Genomic DNA, 16247 nt, shown 5'->3' with positions numbered 1-16247 from the left:
CTCTAATAGCCCAAGGTGACTGTCTAAGCCAGCTTTGGCCTGGACAGAGAAGCCAGGGGGAAAAAGACATCCCAGGGGTATCTTGAGATCAGTTTTCCTGGAGTCTGAAAACAAAATGTAGGAAATGGTTTCACACTAGGAGAGGCATCCATAAAGTTTGGGGATTACTACTGAATTTTACTGAGTATTTACTAGATTATTTATTAGATTTCTACCCAACAAAGCAGGAACTATTAACATTTAGAGAAGAGAAAACCAAAGCACTGAGTGGTGAAGTAGCTTGTCCAACATCCCACTAAGATTAACTGGGATTAACTGGTTTAATCGGGATTAGTGAGAAAGGTACTAAATATATTTCTTTCCCTCTAATATTATTCTTAAAAAGGCAAATTGAATTCAGGGCTTTATGTTTGCCTTTACAGGTATTTACCAGAGAAAAAGGGTGCAGCATTCAGTCAATTTGAGATAAAGTACAGAGCACCCACTCCTGGATGTGGGTCACCATGCAACTAAGGAATTTAACTGCCACCTAGTGGCAACCTATGCTTGTCAATGCCAGGCCTGCAGGTGCAGGTGCCGCAAACCAAACCTTGTGAAGGTAAAATCTATCAAATATCACATGTATTCACTCCTATTTGTGAAGGACATTGCCAAATCAGTGTGATACGCGAAGTCAAGACCATTTTTCAGTGATCCCCACCTTCCTCCCTCATCCCTGTCATCCTGGGACAGTCTGTGAACATCCCCAGGGTAAACTATTAGGGCACAGTTTACTGATGGCAAGCTACTTATCTGTATCCCCCCGAGGGTCTGTGAGAATCCTGACCAGGGGCAGGGATTTGTCTAATTCACCTTTCTAGCCTAAGGACCTAGCACATGGCCTGACCCAGAGGAGGTATTCAGTGAAATGTTTGTTGAATGAACATGAGTGAATGCTTTTGAACCAAACTTATCACTCTGTATGATTCAGGTCAGGATTAAGCAGCAGTTTATTTGAATACTCTAGTAAACATTTTGGAGGGGTGGTGGAGGAATGGAGGAGCTTCTCAGGGAAGTGCCCAGGGCAAGGCAGGGGCCTGGGCAACCGGCCTGCTCACAGGGCAGTGGATGCTCGGAACTTCTGGGTCAAACAAAACACAGCAGCCGTGAGAGCCGTGCACTGACGGGCCAAGAGTTTCACACTCAGGTCGTGGTAGCCTCTCTCACAGGTCAGCCTAGCAGCCTCTACGAACTGATGGTAGGCACACACCACGTCCCTCAGGTTCCCTGCTGTTTCCCTGTGCCGAGTGGAACAGCGGCTGCAGTCTGTGAACTGGAAGCACAGGCCGGCCAGCTGGACCAGGTGCTGGAAGGTGTCCCGCACGGCACCCTGCATCTCTTCGGGGGACTGGTCCATTCTGATCACATGTTGACAGCTCGCCAGGAGCTTCTGGGAACCCATGCAGAGGCGGCTCCGGCTTTCTGAAAAGTGCCAGGTGCACTTCTCTGGGGGATGTTTGTTCCCATTCCCCCAGGAAGCTTCTAAAATATCTTGTAATTCCAGTAAGCTCTCTGTGAGTTGGCTAAAGCCCTCCGGGGTGCTGGCAGGGGCAGCTCTCAGCTGTCTCAGGGCCCTGGAGCAGTATTCTGGCCAGATGTGGCTATTCCTCGACAGGGGCTCCGCACTGCAGCTGCGGGCCCGGGCAGGCCTCCAGGGGAGGGCCAGCCGGCTTCCTGCAGAGGGCGGCGACGTGAGGGGGGCAGTGGGGTGTGCTTCCAGGGCCCTGTCTTCTTCCTCTGCTTCTGGCTGCAGGCCACGGAAGCACGTGGCATAGGAGAACTGGCAGCTGCACTGCTCCATCCCAATCCTGGGGGCCATTGTCTCATTCACACCCACAAACCCCAAAGATGTGGCCATCCTGAGACTGGCAGAAACTTTAGGATGGCTTTCTGGGGCAAAGCACAGGAAAGACTTCTCAGCAGGAAGGCAGACGCTAGGACTTTTGTCTTTGTTTTCTGACAGTGAACAATGGTTTGAACCTTCTAAGTGGGGCTCCTTTGGGGGACCCGGTAGTGGCTTTGGCAGAGAAGGAGCTGGATTACAACAGATCTGCTGAGGAGTGTCCCGAGAGGCTGTCTCTTCCCCTATCATGTGGTTAAGTGGCTCTGCCTTGACCCCCTCCAGAGGGAAGGCTGATGGAATGGTCTGGTCCCCAAGCAAGAAATCGGGGTCTAAATCCAGCTCTTCCAATAGTTTTTGCTCTTGGGCCTGGCAGGCTTGGCCTGGGGTTTCTCTGCTTTGTCCTTGGGGACCCGTGGGGGAATGTGGCAGGATCTGCTCAGTTCCTGTTACAGGAGTCTTCAAGGAGAGGGAGGTTCTCATTCCACCAGCTGGAGCATTGACCCCAATAGTCTGTGGCACAGCATTCGACAGGTCACTCTTGGAGTCACTTGAATGTTTCCCAGATTCATCATGAAATAAATTGGTGCCGTTTTTGTTTGTAACTTCTCCATCATGTCCCAGAGATAGCTGTCCTTGTTGTTCCTCTTCTGTAGGGAAAGAAGCCATCTTCTCTCCTGAATTTATCCCACGTTCACCACTTCCAGGCCTGACTAGAGGAGGAGACAACAAAGGCTCTGTGTATTTGGGGGCAGTTTCTTGCATAGGATTTGTAAACAAAGATCCCAGTCCTGTTTCCAATTGGACCCCTCCCAACTCTAGTGTGTCTGCTTGAGAGACCTTATGTGGCCCTGGGCTGACGGTCAGGCAGACTCTATTTGGGTCTGGGTCAGCACTAGAGAGGGAGGAGTTGCTGTCCCCAAGCTCTAGGGTGAGTTCTTTGGGGACACTGGCATCCGAGTGTTGAAGTGGAGACAAGGCATGGGAAGTCTCTGCCTGAGCAGTATCTAGGCCAGATGAGCCTGGGCTGGAACAGTGAGGGGTGCTGGCTGGGGAACTGGCAACAGTGGCAGTCAGGGGGGCAACCCCAGAACTATCTTTATGGTTGGGGTCAATCCGGAGGCGAATGGCAGAAATAGAAGACACTCGAGAGTCGATAACTGACTTGGTTTCCATGGTCTCGGGCTCCATCTCCATGACTCGGGAGGCTGGGTTTTTGCTCTTGGTCTGCCTCAAGGGACCCAGCAGCCCCAGGGCCTTGGTCTCCAGGAGGCCAGGCTCACCTTGCATGTCCTGCAGAGAGGACACAGTTGGGGAGGGTGCTCCGAGGGCCAGATAGGGCTCCCTGTCGTAGTAGCACACATCATCCACACTCTCCAGGGAGGCTGATGGCACCAGGGGAAAGGAGACCTGACAAGTGTAGTCAGTCTGTAGGAAAGACCTTCTTTTTCTCAGAGTCTTGGCATACTTCTTCACCCCTCCCCTTCTGCTTGGTTCTCTTCCATCTGCCCCAGGATTCAGGCTGTCCTCACAGATGCAAGTGCTAGCCTTATGCTGTAAGCTTGTGGCACTGGGTTCTGCAGCAGACACAGCTCTGGCCCCTAAGAATCAAGAAAGGGAAGAGTATGTGAAAAGCAGAAAAATAAAGAGACTTATAGAGGTTGGACCTAGGACTCAGGGTTGCCTGGGTTCAGATCCTGGCTGGATTGGTCAACCTTGGGCAGATTAAAGCTTGATCTCCTCAATTTGCTCATCTAACAGATGGGGATAATAATTGTGGGAGACATTTTTTGGTTCTTCATTGCCCACAATGCATGTCATTGTCTTTGGGTCACAGTACCCCAACTTCCTTTCAGGGAACAAAATCTCCCCAATGCTTACTGTCTGCTAGAACTCTTCATGAAGGTGCCCTACCCGCAGTCAGCCAAGTAGCCAGATTTATGACCTAGAAAGTCAGATACAAATTTCCTAGAATTTGCGTATTAATTTAAAAAATAATAATAATAAAAGTAGAGCCCATCCTTTGCAGCTACAGTATCCTGACAGTGAAGAAATGATGAGAAATCCTGTCACCCAGTCTCCAGGCCTGGTTACTACCTGTGTCTAAACCAGCTCTTCACCTTTGCTGGAAATTCTATAAGCTATCTGACATCCTTCTAACACTCTTGATTGGTGCTTATGTCAACCCAAGTCAGTCAGTACCAGCGGTATCAGTCAGCACTGGCCTACTGTGCTGGTTCAATGGACCGGTGCTTATCAAGCGCCCAGAACAAGGCCTGTGCTAACAGTGGTTCAGTGACGGGAGCTGCTACCACTGCTGTAGTTATTGTCACTACATGTGTGAGGATTCCGAGGGAGCTTTCTCTTGACAAAAAGTGTCATGACTCAGTCTCAAGTGTGGGGGTTTTGTGCATACCAGGATGGACCTTTCTTTTTTTTATTTTTTAATGTTTATAAAATTTATTTTTTGAGAGAGAGTGCAAGCTGGGGAGGGGCAGAGAGAGAGGGACCAAGGATCCGAAGCAGGCTCTGACAGCAGCGAGCCCAACGTGGAGCTCAACCCATGAACCATGATATCGACCTGAGCCAAAGTCAGACGCTCAACCAATTGAGCCACCCAGGCACCCCCAGGATGGACCCTTCTGAGCAGAGAAGCATTTTGTGATGAAGTCTAGGGAATAAGCCAGAAGGAATCAGGTACATAGCATAGCACTTGAGAATCAGAGGGCTCTTATCTTCAGATCAGCAGTTTCCAGTCTGGCTGCATCTTATTAAAAACCTTATCAACTCTAGGCTGCTCTTCAGGCCTCTTTAATCAGAATCTCAGAGGCTACAAGCTAAGAAGCTGTGGTATTTAAACCAGGTCCCTTGGGTAATTATGATGCCCACCCATGTTTTAGAGCTGCTGCCCTAGGCCACCTATAGCCATTCACCAAGGGCATTTCTGAGGCCTAAAAAGGGAGAGACTCCCACAGTGAATCAGGGCTCAGACCAGAACCCTTATTGGCTCCTTGTGAAAAAAAGGGAATGTCCAGTATGGACTTTATTTCCCTGGCTAGATTCCTATATGGGAAGGCCTTGACTGATGGTCTCTGTTGTGCCCCCATTTTGAACCCTGCACAATGGCTGGCCCAGCTGGGCAAAGCTGGGGGCATGGATGGCAGTTGGCTGGGTTCTTTGGAGAACAGTGCAAATCTGCTCATAAGTTTCTCCTTCTTTATGGGCACAGCCAATTAATAAACTCAGGGTAGATGGTAGAGAATTTGTTTACTCATTTAGCAAAACTGCCAGGTACTATGTGCTGGGGACCCAGGGGTGAGTGTATAACACACAGTCCCTATACTCTGAGGAGTTCTTGGTTTAGTAAGGAAGAGAAATATCAACACAAAAGTCACACGAATAAATATACAATTACAGGCAGTGCTAAGTGCAGGCAGGAAGTACCCAGGGTGCTATGAAAACACGTGAAAGGGATGGGGAGACCTGCCCCAGTCTTGGCACAGTCTGGTTGACGTTTCCCAGAGGAAGTGAATTTCTACGTGGGGCCTGATAGATGGGTAGGCACTTGTAGCCAAAGATCAGGGTGAGTAGTGTTTCAGGCGGAAGGAGCAGCACGTGTAAAGGCCAGAGGTAGGAAAGAACTTGGCACTTTTAAAGAACGGTAAGGAGGTCTGTGTGGCAGGTATGCAGAAAGAGGGCTCAGGAGGAAGGAGACAGAAAGGGACCATGTCACAGAGGACCTGGAGGGGCCTCACAGGGGCTGCTAAGGAGCTGGCCTTTCTCCCACAAGCAACGGGAAAGCACTAGAGGGCAGGAAGCAACAGGAAAGGGCTGACCCAGAAATAAATGAGCTGCAGCTTCCCCAGCTCCTAGTGAGTGACTCACCATCAGTGTCTGCGTGCTATTCTCTTAATTTTTTCCCTTCAGTATATGGTGTGTGCAACTGTGTGTGTGTGTGTGTGTGTGTGCGCGCGCGTGTCCTGTAAGGATCTCACATCAACTCAGGAAGTCATTCTATGTGGAACTGGAAAGAAACATGACCAACAGATCCCTGGCCTTTTCTTACGTCTGAGTCCCTTAAGGGGCCACCAGCAGCCTATCAGGTTCTTCTTACTTCAAAGCCCCATTTAATATAGAGTCAGGGTCAATAATGACACAGCCACTTTGCCTCCGCTGAGGACTCCTGTCAAACCCTTTTCAATACAAATTCTGTCCATCTCACAAGGCCCAGCACATCTGCCACCTCTTCTGGGAAGCCTTTCCTGATTCCCATTGTTGAATTGGTGCCTCCCATCTCTGCTGGCCCACAGTTCCCTGAACCTCCCCTGTACCCCTGACTTGAAGTTATGACACATATAATTTGGTCCGCTGAGCCCGGGTGGGCCTTCTCAAACAAGGACAAGGAGCGTGCTTCAAGTTTGGTCCCTGCCCCTGCTGGGTATTCAGAAGCCGCCTGGAGTCTGTGCAGACCTGCTGGGGAGGGCTCACCTGAGAGGGCATCTGGGGGTGTGAGCTTGTCGGCTGCGTCATAGTACTCCTCATCTGAGCTGCCATCCTCAAAGGCCAGAGGCAGGTGTGGGCCCAGGGCTTCCAGAGTGGAGCTGGGCTGGGCCTCCATCCAGCCCTGCTGACCCCAGGCTGCCAGGCCCCCACCCTGCCGGGAAGCTGTGCTCTCTGAGCTGTCGCTCTGGTGGCTGGCCAGGGAAACACTGGAGCACAGGCTATAGTAGTCTGTCCGACTGTCCTCATATAGCCTGGGGTCCAGCCGGACCGCACTCAGTTCTGGTCCCCAACTGAAAGTCTCAGGAGCGGGACTCTCAGAAAACTCAGTCTTCTGGCATGGAGGGTTGGCTCTCTGGGCCAAGTCCAGGAGACAGAGGAAGCCACTGGTTTCAATACTGCTTCTCTCCTCTTGGCTGTTGGAATCAAGACTCTCTGGGAAGCCCGGCGAGCTAGAGTGGAAGAAGCCAGACCTGCTGGAGGAGCAAGTGTCCAAGTCATCCTCTTCTAGGGCATCCATGGATTCACTGGAGCCACTGGTCCTGCAGCCTCGGCTCTCAGTGTTGGCTGAGTCGGATGCCTCGGACTCAGCACTATCTGTCATGCTGCTGGCCCCGGAGGTGCTCGGGCCCCTCCTGGCCACCTCAGGTGTGGGGCTGTCCCCAGGAGGCTGCTCCTCTTTTATGAGTGGTCTGCAGGGGCCCAGCTTCAGCAGGTGTCTGTCGGAGAGAGGCTCCAGCACGCAGTCCACTTCAGAGGACTCCTCAGAGTCGCTGCACGCCCTGGATTCATAGCCTGTAACACAAGGGACACCGGGGGTTATATTCAGGGACTAGCAGAGGCTTGTGTCCTCCCACCCTTACCCTGCCTGCCCTCCAATTCTCCAGGGTGGCTTGCCCAGATCATGCTGTGCTGGCTGACACAGGACCTGTGGGCCTCCAGATTCCATGTTCTCCCCACACATCAGGGCTCCTTTCCCACATCTACCTGAACTGCCTAATGGGGACATTGTTACTTCTGAGGAGAGCTATGTGTTCATGGAGGCACGGAGGTATGTGGCTGGATTTCACTTTGCTACAGGCAGCATCACCTAGGTTTGCTAAGCCCCTCCTCAAATCCCAGCTCTGTCCTGTCTGGGCATCAAAATCAGATGGGGAATCATATTTAAAAAACAAAACAGATCCTTGGCCCTATCCCTGATATAATAAATCAAATATCTAGGGAGTGGGGGCTGAGAATCTGTATTCTTAGCAACTTTTTGTGGGATTCTGAGGTGGGTAGGCTGGCACCATTTTGAAGCCCGGCCTTGGGGACCCCCTGGTGCTATGGAGCTTTTAGGGAGGTGAAAACCCAGCTAGCTGCTGGTACTCAGGAAGGATTCATGGTTGGAAGGATGGGGGCATTGAGCCAGGCCTCCAATATCTCTTCTACCATTAGCCTCCAGAATGATCTTTCTCAAAACTTCTCTCTGTTCACATCACACTCTACTTAAACCCCCTCTATGGCATCCTCTGCCTACAGGGAAGAGTCTAAGCTCTCCCACGGGTTAAGGCCTCTCACAGAGCGGCCCCAATTCCTCCTCAGCCTGGTCACCCCTCACAGTGTGGCCCCAACCCCTCCTCAACAGCCTGGTCATCCCCTGAAGGCTTCACATGCTCCAGCCACTATAGAGAGCTTCAACAGATCATGACCTTGCCCTTGGTGTCATGCACCTGCCCCAGCAGTACTCCCTCCCGCCAGCAGACCTTCACAATTGTTGCCACTCTGCATTGTCTACCTGATTAGACTCTAAGGTATCATCCCATGTTCATAAACTGTGTTAAAACCAAAACAACAAGTACCAAAAACTCATCACTAATTATTTTTTACTTTATCTTACTATCATCTGATCTCTTGAGATTATTTATGTCTATTTGATCCAAATGGAGGAATGCTATATAATGTTATGCTACTGAGTATCTCTTCCCATCTCCACATTCAGTGACATCATATTGGTAGCCTGGAATTAGCTGTAGTGGGAGTGTTTCAACATTTATCAGCAAACCAGTGGGAAAATGCTGCATCAATAGTGCTGAAGCAAAAGCCTGATAGAAACTGGGAGCTGGCCTGGGAGACTGATCATCTTATCTGGCCTCCACTACCTCATTTCTTATATATGATTTTGACTCCCTTCTATATCCAGGTATCCCCTTTTTCTAAACATGTAAGGTTGAGAATTTCTATTATAATTCAAGAAAATGCAGAAGAGCACATACACATGGAATAAAAAATGGTCATCTATACTTTCTGAATAAATGAATGACATCTTTTTTGCCAGTAAATAAAGACAAAATACAGTGGATTTTGGAGACGATTTTAGGAAATACTACAGGGAATCGGAGACCTTCAATAGCCTATCTTGGCTTTCAGGGACTCTCAGATACATAGAGAAAACTCCATTTAGGACTTTAGAAAAATCAACTGTTCACCATTAAATAAATGGAAAAATAGCTCTCATCCACTTGGGTGGAAGTCTCAGTTCAACTCAATTCATCCCCTTCCCTTAAGGCTATGAAAAGGGCCTGCCCTTACTGGAGCAAGCCTCACCTTCTTCAGCAGATACCCGGTGCACCTGTTGTTTGTTTCCTGGCCAGAGGAAAATGGAGGTAACTGGGTCAACAAACAGCCTGTAGTACCCAGCAATCAGGCAGGCTAGGTCTTTTGCACTGTTGGATTCCAGCAGCAATGTCAGAACCTTTGAAGTCAAAGAGAGTTCTTAGATAAAGGGCCAAGGGATAGTGGCCTCAGTTTGAAGACTGACAACAAGGCCATGTGGGGCCAGTGAGAGATTCCAAGTAAATCCAGCCATGGCCCACAGGCAGGCCTCCTGGTATCTCATATTCTCACCTGCAAGATTTGAAATAAGCATACATGCACACATACACACAACCACACATACATGTACACACACACTCACTTACACACAGTGGGTTCCTCCCATTGAATCTCTATGAGGTCTCCTGCCTCTTCATCCCCTAGTCCAGCCTCCCCATCCCAACAACCCCACCCCACCCTGACCATTCATACAGTGAGGCCCCTTCAAGACCTGACCTGGAAAATGAAAAGGAGAGCAAATGGAGAAGGAAGAAGAGGGTGATGAGAAAAATGAAGCACCACCCTTGAGCCCGTCAGAATTAAAGCAAAGGAAGGCAGGGTAAATGTAGGACCTTCCAGAGAGGCCCAGGAAGTACCCCGCATCATTTATCCATTTTAATTGCTGCCACTCAAAACTCTTGGGCAGCCATTTGGGTCCCATACATGAGATAAAATCGTGTGGTGCTCCCATCTAAGTTTCTGAACCCGTCAGGAAAGTATATAGTCCAAGCTCAGTTTACACACAAAAATTATCTTAGGACCCTCCCAAGAAAACACACCATGTTCATTATTTTCCTTTTGATGGTACAGGATGGACAACTCATCCTCTTAAGCAAATGCTGGATATTAGACTTTGTTAATATCTATACTCTCATAAACTACCCTAGAATGATTTAGTCCCAAATTACAGAAGTTGGATTCAAAATTTCTTCCCCATGCATTACCTTGACATCCTGAAGATACACTTTGACCATGCTCACTTTCTCAGACTCTTCTGTCAGCTCTACACGGCTGATGTTTGCAAACTCTGCCAGTGTGGACATGATGTTGAGTTTGCTACTGATAATTTGGCTAATCCCATACTTGGCTCCAACTAGCAGGGCAATGTAGGATTCTCTATCCTGTAACTGCATTAGGGTGGAAGAGGAATTAGTTTTCATTCACAAGCTAGTGAAAACACATTGCACATGTAAGACATGATATCCCTCTTGGCCAACTCCTTGATTTTGATTTCAGGTCCTCCCTCACCACCTCTTTCCTAGACTACTAAATTAGGCAATAGCCTAATCTGGGCCTCATTGACGGCTATATTAAGTATAAATATATCTCCCACAAGACCTTTCCCAATAGAGAGCCAGACCATGGGGCTGTCACCTGTTCCACAAACACAACCTGTGCTTTCACACCCATGTGCCAATATTCATGCTGTGTCCCAGTGAAATCCTGACCCCTCTTTAAAAGAATCCATCAAAAAATAAAATAAAATAAAATAAAAAATAAATAAAAGACTCCATCAAAACCTACTGCCTATGGAAAACATCCGCTTGATCTGTCTCCTCAAGCCAGAGTAGTCCGTTTCCTCCATGTCGTTCCCACCCCACAGCCTCTGCACAGCTCTGATAGCACTGAGCTGTGACTTCTTACCATAATTATTTGTATTCAAGTGTTGTACTCATGTTAGGTTCCCTGGGAGTCCCTAGTGTCCAGCAAGCATCCTAAGCCAGTTCAATGTGGCTGGCTTCTCCCATTACCAGTTCTTACCTTAGGTAGGACAAGTAAAGGGAGACTGGGGACAGGAACTTGACAGCTGGGAGAGGATAGGATTGGCCCAGGGCCCATTGGCCCTTTAAGCCTTCCTTTCTGTGGATCTAGTCTCCTTTCCAACCTTTTGTCACCTACTCATACAAAGACTCAACTATTTTTCCCCTCCCCTATCAGATACTCTTCCTTTCTGTCAAAACATTGATTCCCTTTTTCTACCTACATTGTTAGGTCAGCAATCTGATTAATCTGACCCATCATTGTAAATGACTGAGAAGCACACCAAATATACTGAAAGGAGCTTTGTTTATACATATATATATATATATATATATATATATTTGTATATATATTTGTATATATATGTATGTATATATATATATATTTGTATATATATATGTATGTATACGTGTATATATATGTATATGTACGTATATGTATATATACGTACATATACATTTATATATGTACATAAATCTCTAATTGGCAAATTGTGTGGTTTTGTGCTGGAGGGTTCTGGGGCTGCCTAAACAGTGCAGTGGGGGAGAGTTCCTGTGAGAGGCAGCCCACCAGTCACAGACTGCTGAAAAGCACAGAGCACCAGGCCCAGGCTCCAAAAAGAAAGCTGGGGGAGGAATGAGTAACAAAGGAGAGGGCTCTTTTGCTTCTCTTTTCCCTTCTCAGATCCACCTGTAGTTCTTCCCTTATGAACAATCAGGGCCATAGCCTAGCAGTCAATCATACATTTTCATATTTCTTTCATGATTTCCAATTCTTCCACTTTGCCTTTATATACCCAAAGTGCCAGAGTAAACTCGTCCATTTCCCTCCCCTCAGAATGCCTTTCCTCCTTACTGAAATCTGGTCAATCCAACCTTCTTGCTTTTTCCTAATCCGTCCTCCTTCCCATACTCAACCAGAAGCCAGCAGCAGTACCCTCTGTCTTCAAACTCCACAGCAGTAGTCCTGTGCCTTTCTCATGGCCTCTTTTGTCTGTTGGGTACTTTGTTTCATCGTTTGAGGGTGGAAATCAAGGTTTATTGAGTTCTGCCTCCCCCAGCATCTGCCAGAGGGCTGGCACCAAGCATGATACACACTCCCCAATGGTGTCATATTTCACTTCCCAAACAAATACCTGACAGGTCCTCAGGACTTTTAGGCCAAAAGGTACACTGATCTTCAGAGGACCTCTAAATTCCCTTCTAAGAGTAGAGATCTGCATTTCTGTCATACGTACCATTAGAGTAGCATTAAAGATTTTTCCACCATACGTCTTGAGTTCCCCAAGGATCTGTAGATAATTTAAACGAAGCTGGGCAGCAGAAATAAGTTGCTTAAATAGGAGGAAACAAAGACTTAAATTAGAGTTATTCACTTGCCTAAAATCCACACAATGTTGAAAATGCTTTCCCTGAGGTTTCACAACAGACAGCTGGGGGAGGGGAAGGGTTGGTGTCATCAGAGGCCACAACATTACCTTCTGTCGGGGTTCCAGCAAATTCTGGTTCCTCTTCATGTGGAAGCTAATGGCTTTCTTGATGTCTTTGCCTTTCATGTTTCGGAGTAAAGTTGGAGATATAAAGTTCTCTATTCCCCAGTCCTTCCTGCCATGAGATATCGGAGACACCATTTTTACAGTGCACCTGGCTCTAATGAAGAGCATAATTACACTTCATTCAGGAACTTAGTGTTCCCAGAACACTGCAATTATGAGCCTCTTTCTCAACAGAAGAATCTACATGTATACATAAGTGTGTGTAAATATACATAAAATGCATTTATAACTTTATGTATTAAATATCATATATTTATATATATTTAATACGCATGTACTCTCTCCACAAAAATCCCAGCCATTCAGGAACTAAGCCCCACTTATTTTTCTGGGAGCTTGTTGCTTTTGGTGTGGTATGATACTCTGTTAATAAGAAGAGATCTCCATCTTTTTTTTTTTTTTTACTATAATACATATCAGAAATATTGATCACATATGTATAATACATTCTCACACAGCACCTGTGAATCCTTGAGGTTATGCTTCAGAATGGTGCCAGCCTAACAGCCTCAAAATTCTCCAACAAACTGGATAAGAATACAGATCCTCAGGTCTCATTCCCTAGAGATTTAACCCAGTATTTCAGGAATAGGGTCAAGGATCTGTTTTATGTTTTAATTATGATTCCCCATTTGATTTTGATGCCCAGACAGGACACAGTTGAGATTTGGTGAATGGCTTAGCAAACCTGGGTGATGCTTCCCAGAGAAAAATGAAAACTTAGCCTACGAACCAGGACGTGTTGGAATCCCAGGACTTGAAACTGCTCTAATAGGAATATAATACCACACAACTGGTTCACACAAGATTAATTTCCAAGGCATTTCTGCCCTCAGAAGAGCTTTACACTGATGTTGTCAACGGATATCCCAAGACATTCTCTCAGGAACTGGGAATCTACAAAGGGATCCTGTGTCATTCTATCTGCAGTTGGCTTCTGCCCCCAAGTGCGCAGCCAGATTCTGACATCTGGGGGAGCTGGGCTGGGTCCGAGACAGCGGGGAGGGAAATGGATGGAAAGACAACAGACAGATGGGCAGGTTGGTGAGTATCATCTTTCTGTGGAATCTGGCCATCCTGGCCAGGAGCCAGCCAAGTTATAAATGCAGCCCAGCTGCTGTTGACGGCACGTAGAAGTCGCCTGCCACTCACTCTATGTACTTCAAAGAGATCTTCTGCGGCTGGGCACATGCGTAGATCCGCTCCTGGATGTGCAGGGCTGCGAGCCGGAGCGCGGAGCTACATTTCATTTCTACCGCAAAGCGCTCCTGGAGCACATCACTGCAGCTCTAGAAGAGATTACATCAGAGGAATTGGGAAACAAGAATACATGGATTGTGTTCCTAGTTCTTTCAGGTGAAAGGCTCTGAGACCCAGATCTGCCAATTCTTGGCTATGTGACCTTGGTTGACTTACTAAGACTCTGAACATTGGTGTCTTCTCATTGCTAAATGCAGTCAAGTCTACCTTACGCTGTTTCTGTGAGGTTTAAATTAGATAACGTATGAAAGGAGGCATAAGGACACAGCATTACACAAATATAAACTAGTTTTGGTATTATTTGCTGCCATCATTTCTGTAAGATTTGGGCAAGTTAACTCATCTAGTTTGAGTTACCTCATTGGTACAATGGCAATACCTTGGAAATGATTCTTTTTTCATCAGCAGAAAAATGACATGATACATCTCACCCAAGCAGGCAAAGTAGGGGGAACACCAGGCTAAGGGTCAAGGAGCCAATTTTTGGCTCTGCCATCAAATGCATGGCCCGGGAAAATCATGGGAGCTTCCCAAGACTCCTTTTCATCGTTTCTAAAATAAGGCTTTGAAGGGGAGCCTGGGTGGCTCAGTCAGTTGAGCATCCAACTCTTGATTTCGGCTCAGGTCATGATCTCACGGTTAATGGGATCAAGCCCTGTGTCAGGCTCTGTACTGACAGCACAGAGCCTGCTTAGGATGCTCTCTCTCCCCCATCTCTCTGCCTCTCCCCCATGCACACTCACTTTCCCTCTCAAAAATAAATAAACATTTTAAAAAACTAAATAAGGCTTTGAAGCACTAATGCCACTCGAAGCAATAAAAAACTGTAGCTCTAAATGTTAGTAGAAAATGTATCATCCACATTGAGGGCTAAGCCTAAATTTCATTAATACATAGCAAATATCCTAAGACAGCAACTATTCTGAAGGATAATCAAGCCTATTCTTTAGATAAAGATAATCCCTACCAGGGAGTTGCTTAACCGCCTTAAGCTCATGTTCAAAATCACCCAATGTGCCATCTTTGAGAAAAACCACTGTTATTTTAGGAAGGGCAGATCTAGTCACCTGCAGGTAGAGGTATTCAAAGGCCACAGGATCTTCTTTCAGGAGGTCCAGGGGGTCCTTGGGAACAAAACACACCCTGAAGAGGCAGCGGTAGTCATGTGACTCCTCCCTTTCTACCACCTGCAATGGGTAAGGGACATAGTTAATCCTCTAACTGCCTTTGTTCTCACAGCTATTCCACAAAGTAACTTAAAAAAAAAAAAAAGGAGATAATGAAAGTCCTCAGAGATTTCAATTTTAGTGTTTCCCAAAACAGCTGCAGACCTTTGCTCTTGACTTTCCCATGGGTATAAAATGTAAAAGGCTCAAAAGAACAAAGTTTCCCACTGACCCCATCAAATTGTTCTCCTTTCCAAAAGAAATCTACTTCCAGTCTCCTATATGCCCCTTCAGAGACTGTGTGTGTGTGTGTGTATGTGTATGTTTCTATATATGTGTATTATTTTATTTTCCACAAATAATAGTATAGTATACATTGTTATATTATGCACCTCACTTTTTTTTTCTACTTCAACTATCTTGGGGATTTCATTTGATTTTCTTTTTCAATGCTAATGGAACAGACATGTTAAAAAGTTGGTATGACAAATCACTGAAAGGCTGAAAGACTGATTGCTACAGACAGACTATGCCCTGCCAATCCATCAGGGACCAGCTTAGGGGTAAGTCTCAGAAAAAGGGCTTAGACCCAGTAAGAAATGCTTCTCTGACTTTTCAAAGATCATCAGAGCTGGAAGCAAAAGATGGGGCTCTATTGGTTTCATTACCTTGAGTAAGTCACCTTATCTTCTTTTTTAAGTTTATTTATTCATTTCAAGAAAGACAGAGAGAGTAAATGGGGGACGGGCCAAGAGAGAGGGAGAGAGAGAGAATCCCAAGCAGGCTCCACACTGTCAGAGCAGAGCCCAGTGCTGTGCTCGAACTCACAAACCAGGAGATCATGACTGGAGCCGAAACTGAGTCAGATGCTGAACTGAGTGAGCCACCCAGGTACCCCAGTCATCTTATCTTTCTAAGTCACTATCTCCACATCTGCAAAATGGGACCCCACATACTTCATATGAAAATCAGTCCTTGGGGCGCCTGGGTGGCGCAGTCGGTTAAGCGTCCGACTTCAGCCAGGTCACGATCTCGCGGTCTGTGAGTTCGAGCCCCGCGTCAGGCTCTGGGCTGATGGCTCGGAGCCTGGAGCCTGTTTCCGATTCTGTGTCTCCCTCTCTCTCTGCCCCTCCCCCGTTCATGCTCTGTCTCTCTCTGTCCCAAAAATAAATAAAAAACGTTGAAAAAAAAAAAAAAAGAAAGAAAATCAGTCCTGATTTTTGCCCTGTTATCCCCAGGCTGAGTGAAGGCATGAGAAAGTGCTGATGTGCTGGCCCCTATCCCAAAGATTCTGGCTGAGTTGTGTAGCTTGCCCAGCCCGGCTCTCCTCACCAGGAGCAGGTATACCTGCTGGATAAGTTCCTCCTCATGCAGTAGGTGCAGCCGTGAGATGTTGTACTGCTCTTCCAGGGCCAGTGCAAAGTACTCCATGCTTCGGATGGACAGCTTCTCCTTCACAGTGAGGATGATGTCCTGCCAGGCACAGAGAGAC

General features: G+C 47.1%; 1 protein-coding gene across 2 annotated transcripts in view; it reads right to left on the bottom strand.

The window, feature by feature from the left end:
- Positions 1-971: 971 nt before the first annotated feature.
- FRMPD1 (FERM and PDZ domain containing 1) overlaps positions 972-16247 on the bottom strand; it is a 49211-nt gene continuing 33935 nt past the window's right edge. For both annotated transcript variants that reach the window (XM_049626700.1, XM_049626698.1), the window contains 9 exons: positions 16103-16228; positions 14657-14776; positions 13482-13618; positions 12252-12378; positions 12012-12107; positions 9958-10140; positions 8966-9113; positions 6368-7174; positions 972-3480 (listed from right to left, as the gene is read on the bottom strand). In XM_049626700.1, the coding sequence (XP_049482657.1) occupies positions 1094-3480; positions 6368-7174; positions 8966-9113; positions 9958-10140; positions 12012-12107; positions 12252-12378; positions 13482-13618; positions 14657-14776; positions 16103-16228 (4131 nt within the window). In that variant the 3' untranslated portion in view covers positions 972-1093. The remainder of the gene's footprint in view (positions 3481-6367; positions 7175-8965; positions 9114-9957; positions 10141-12011; positions 12108-12251; positions 12379-13481; positions 13619-14656; positions 14777-16102; positions 16229-16247) is intronic.

Source organism: Panthera uncia, chromosome D4 (assembly GCF_023721935.1).
Source record: "Panthera uncia isolate 11264 chromosome D4, Puncia_PCG_1.0, whole genome shotgun sequence".
In the NCBI taxonomy this organism is placed as follows: domain Eukaryota; kingdom Metazoa; phylum Chordata; class Mammalia; order Carnivora; family Felidae; genus Panthera; species Panthera uncia.
The sequence above is the reverse complement of the archived record's forward strand: the minus strand, read 5'-3'. Positions and strand labels throughout refer to the sequence as shown.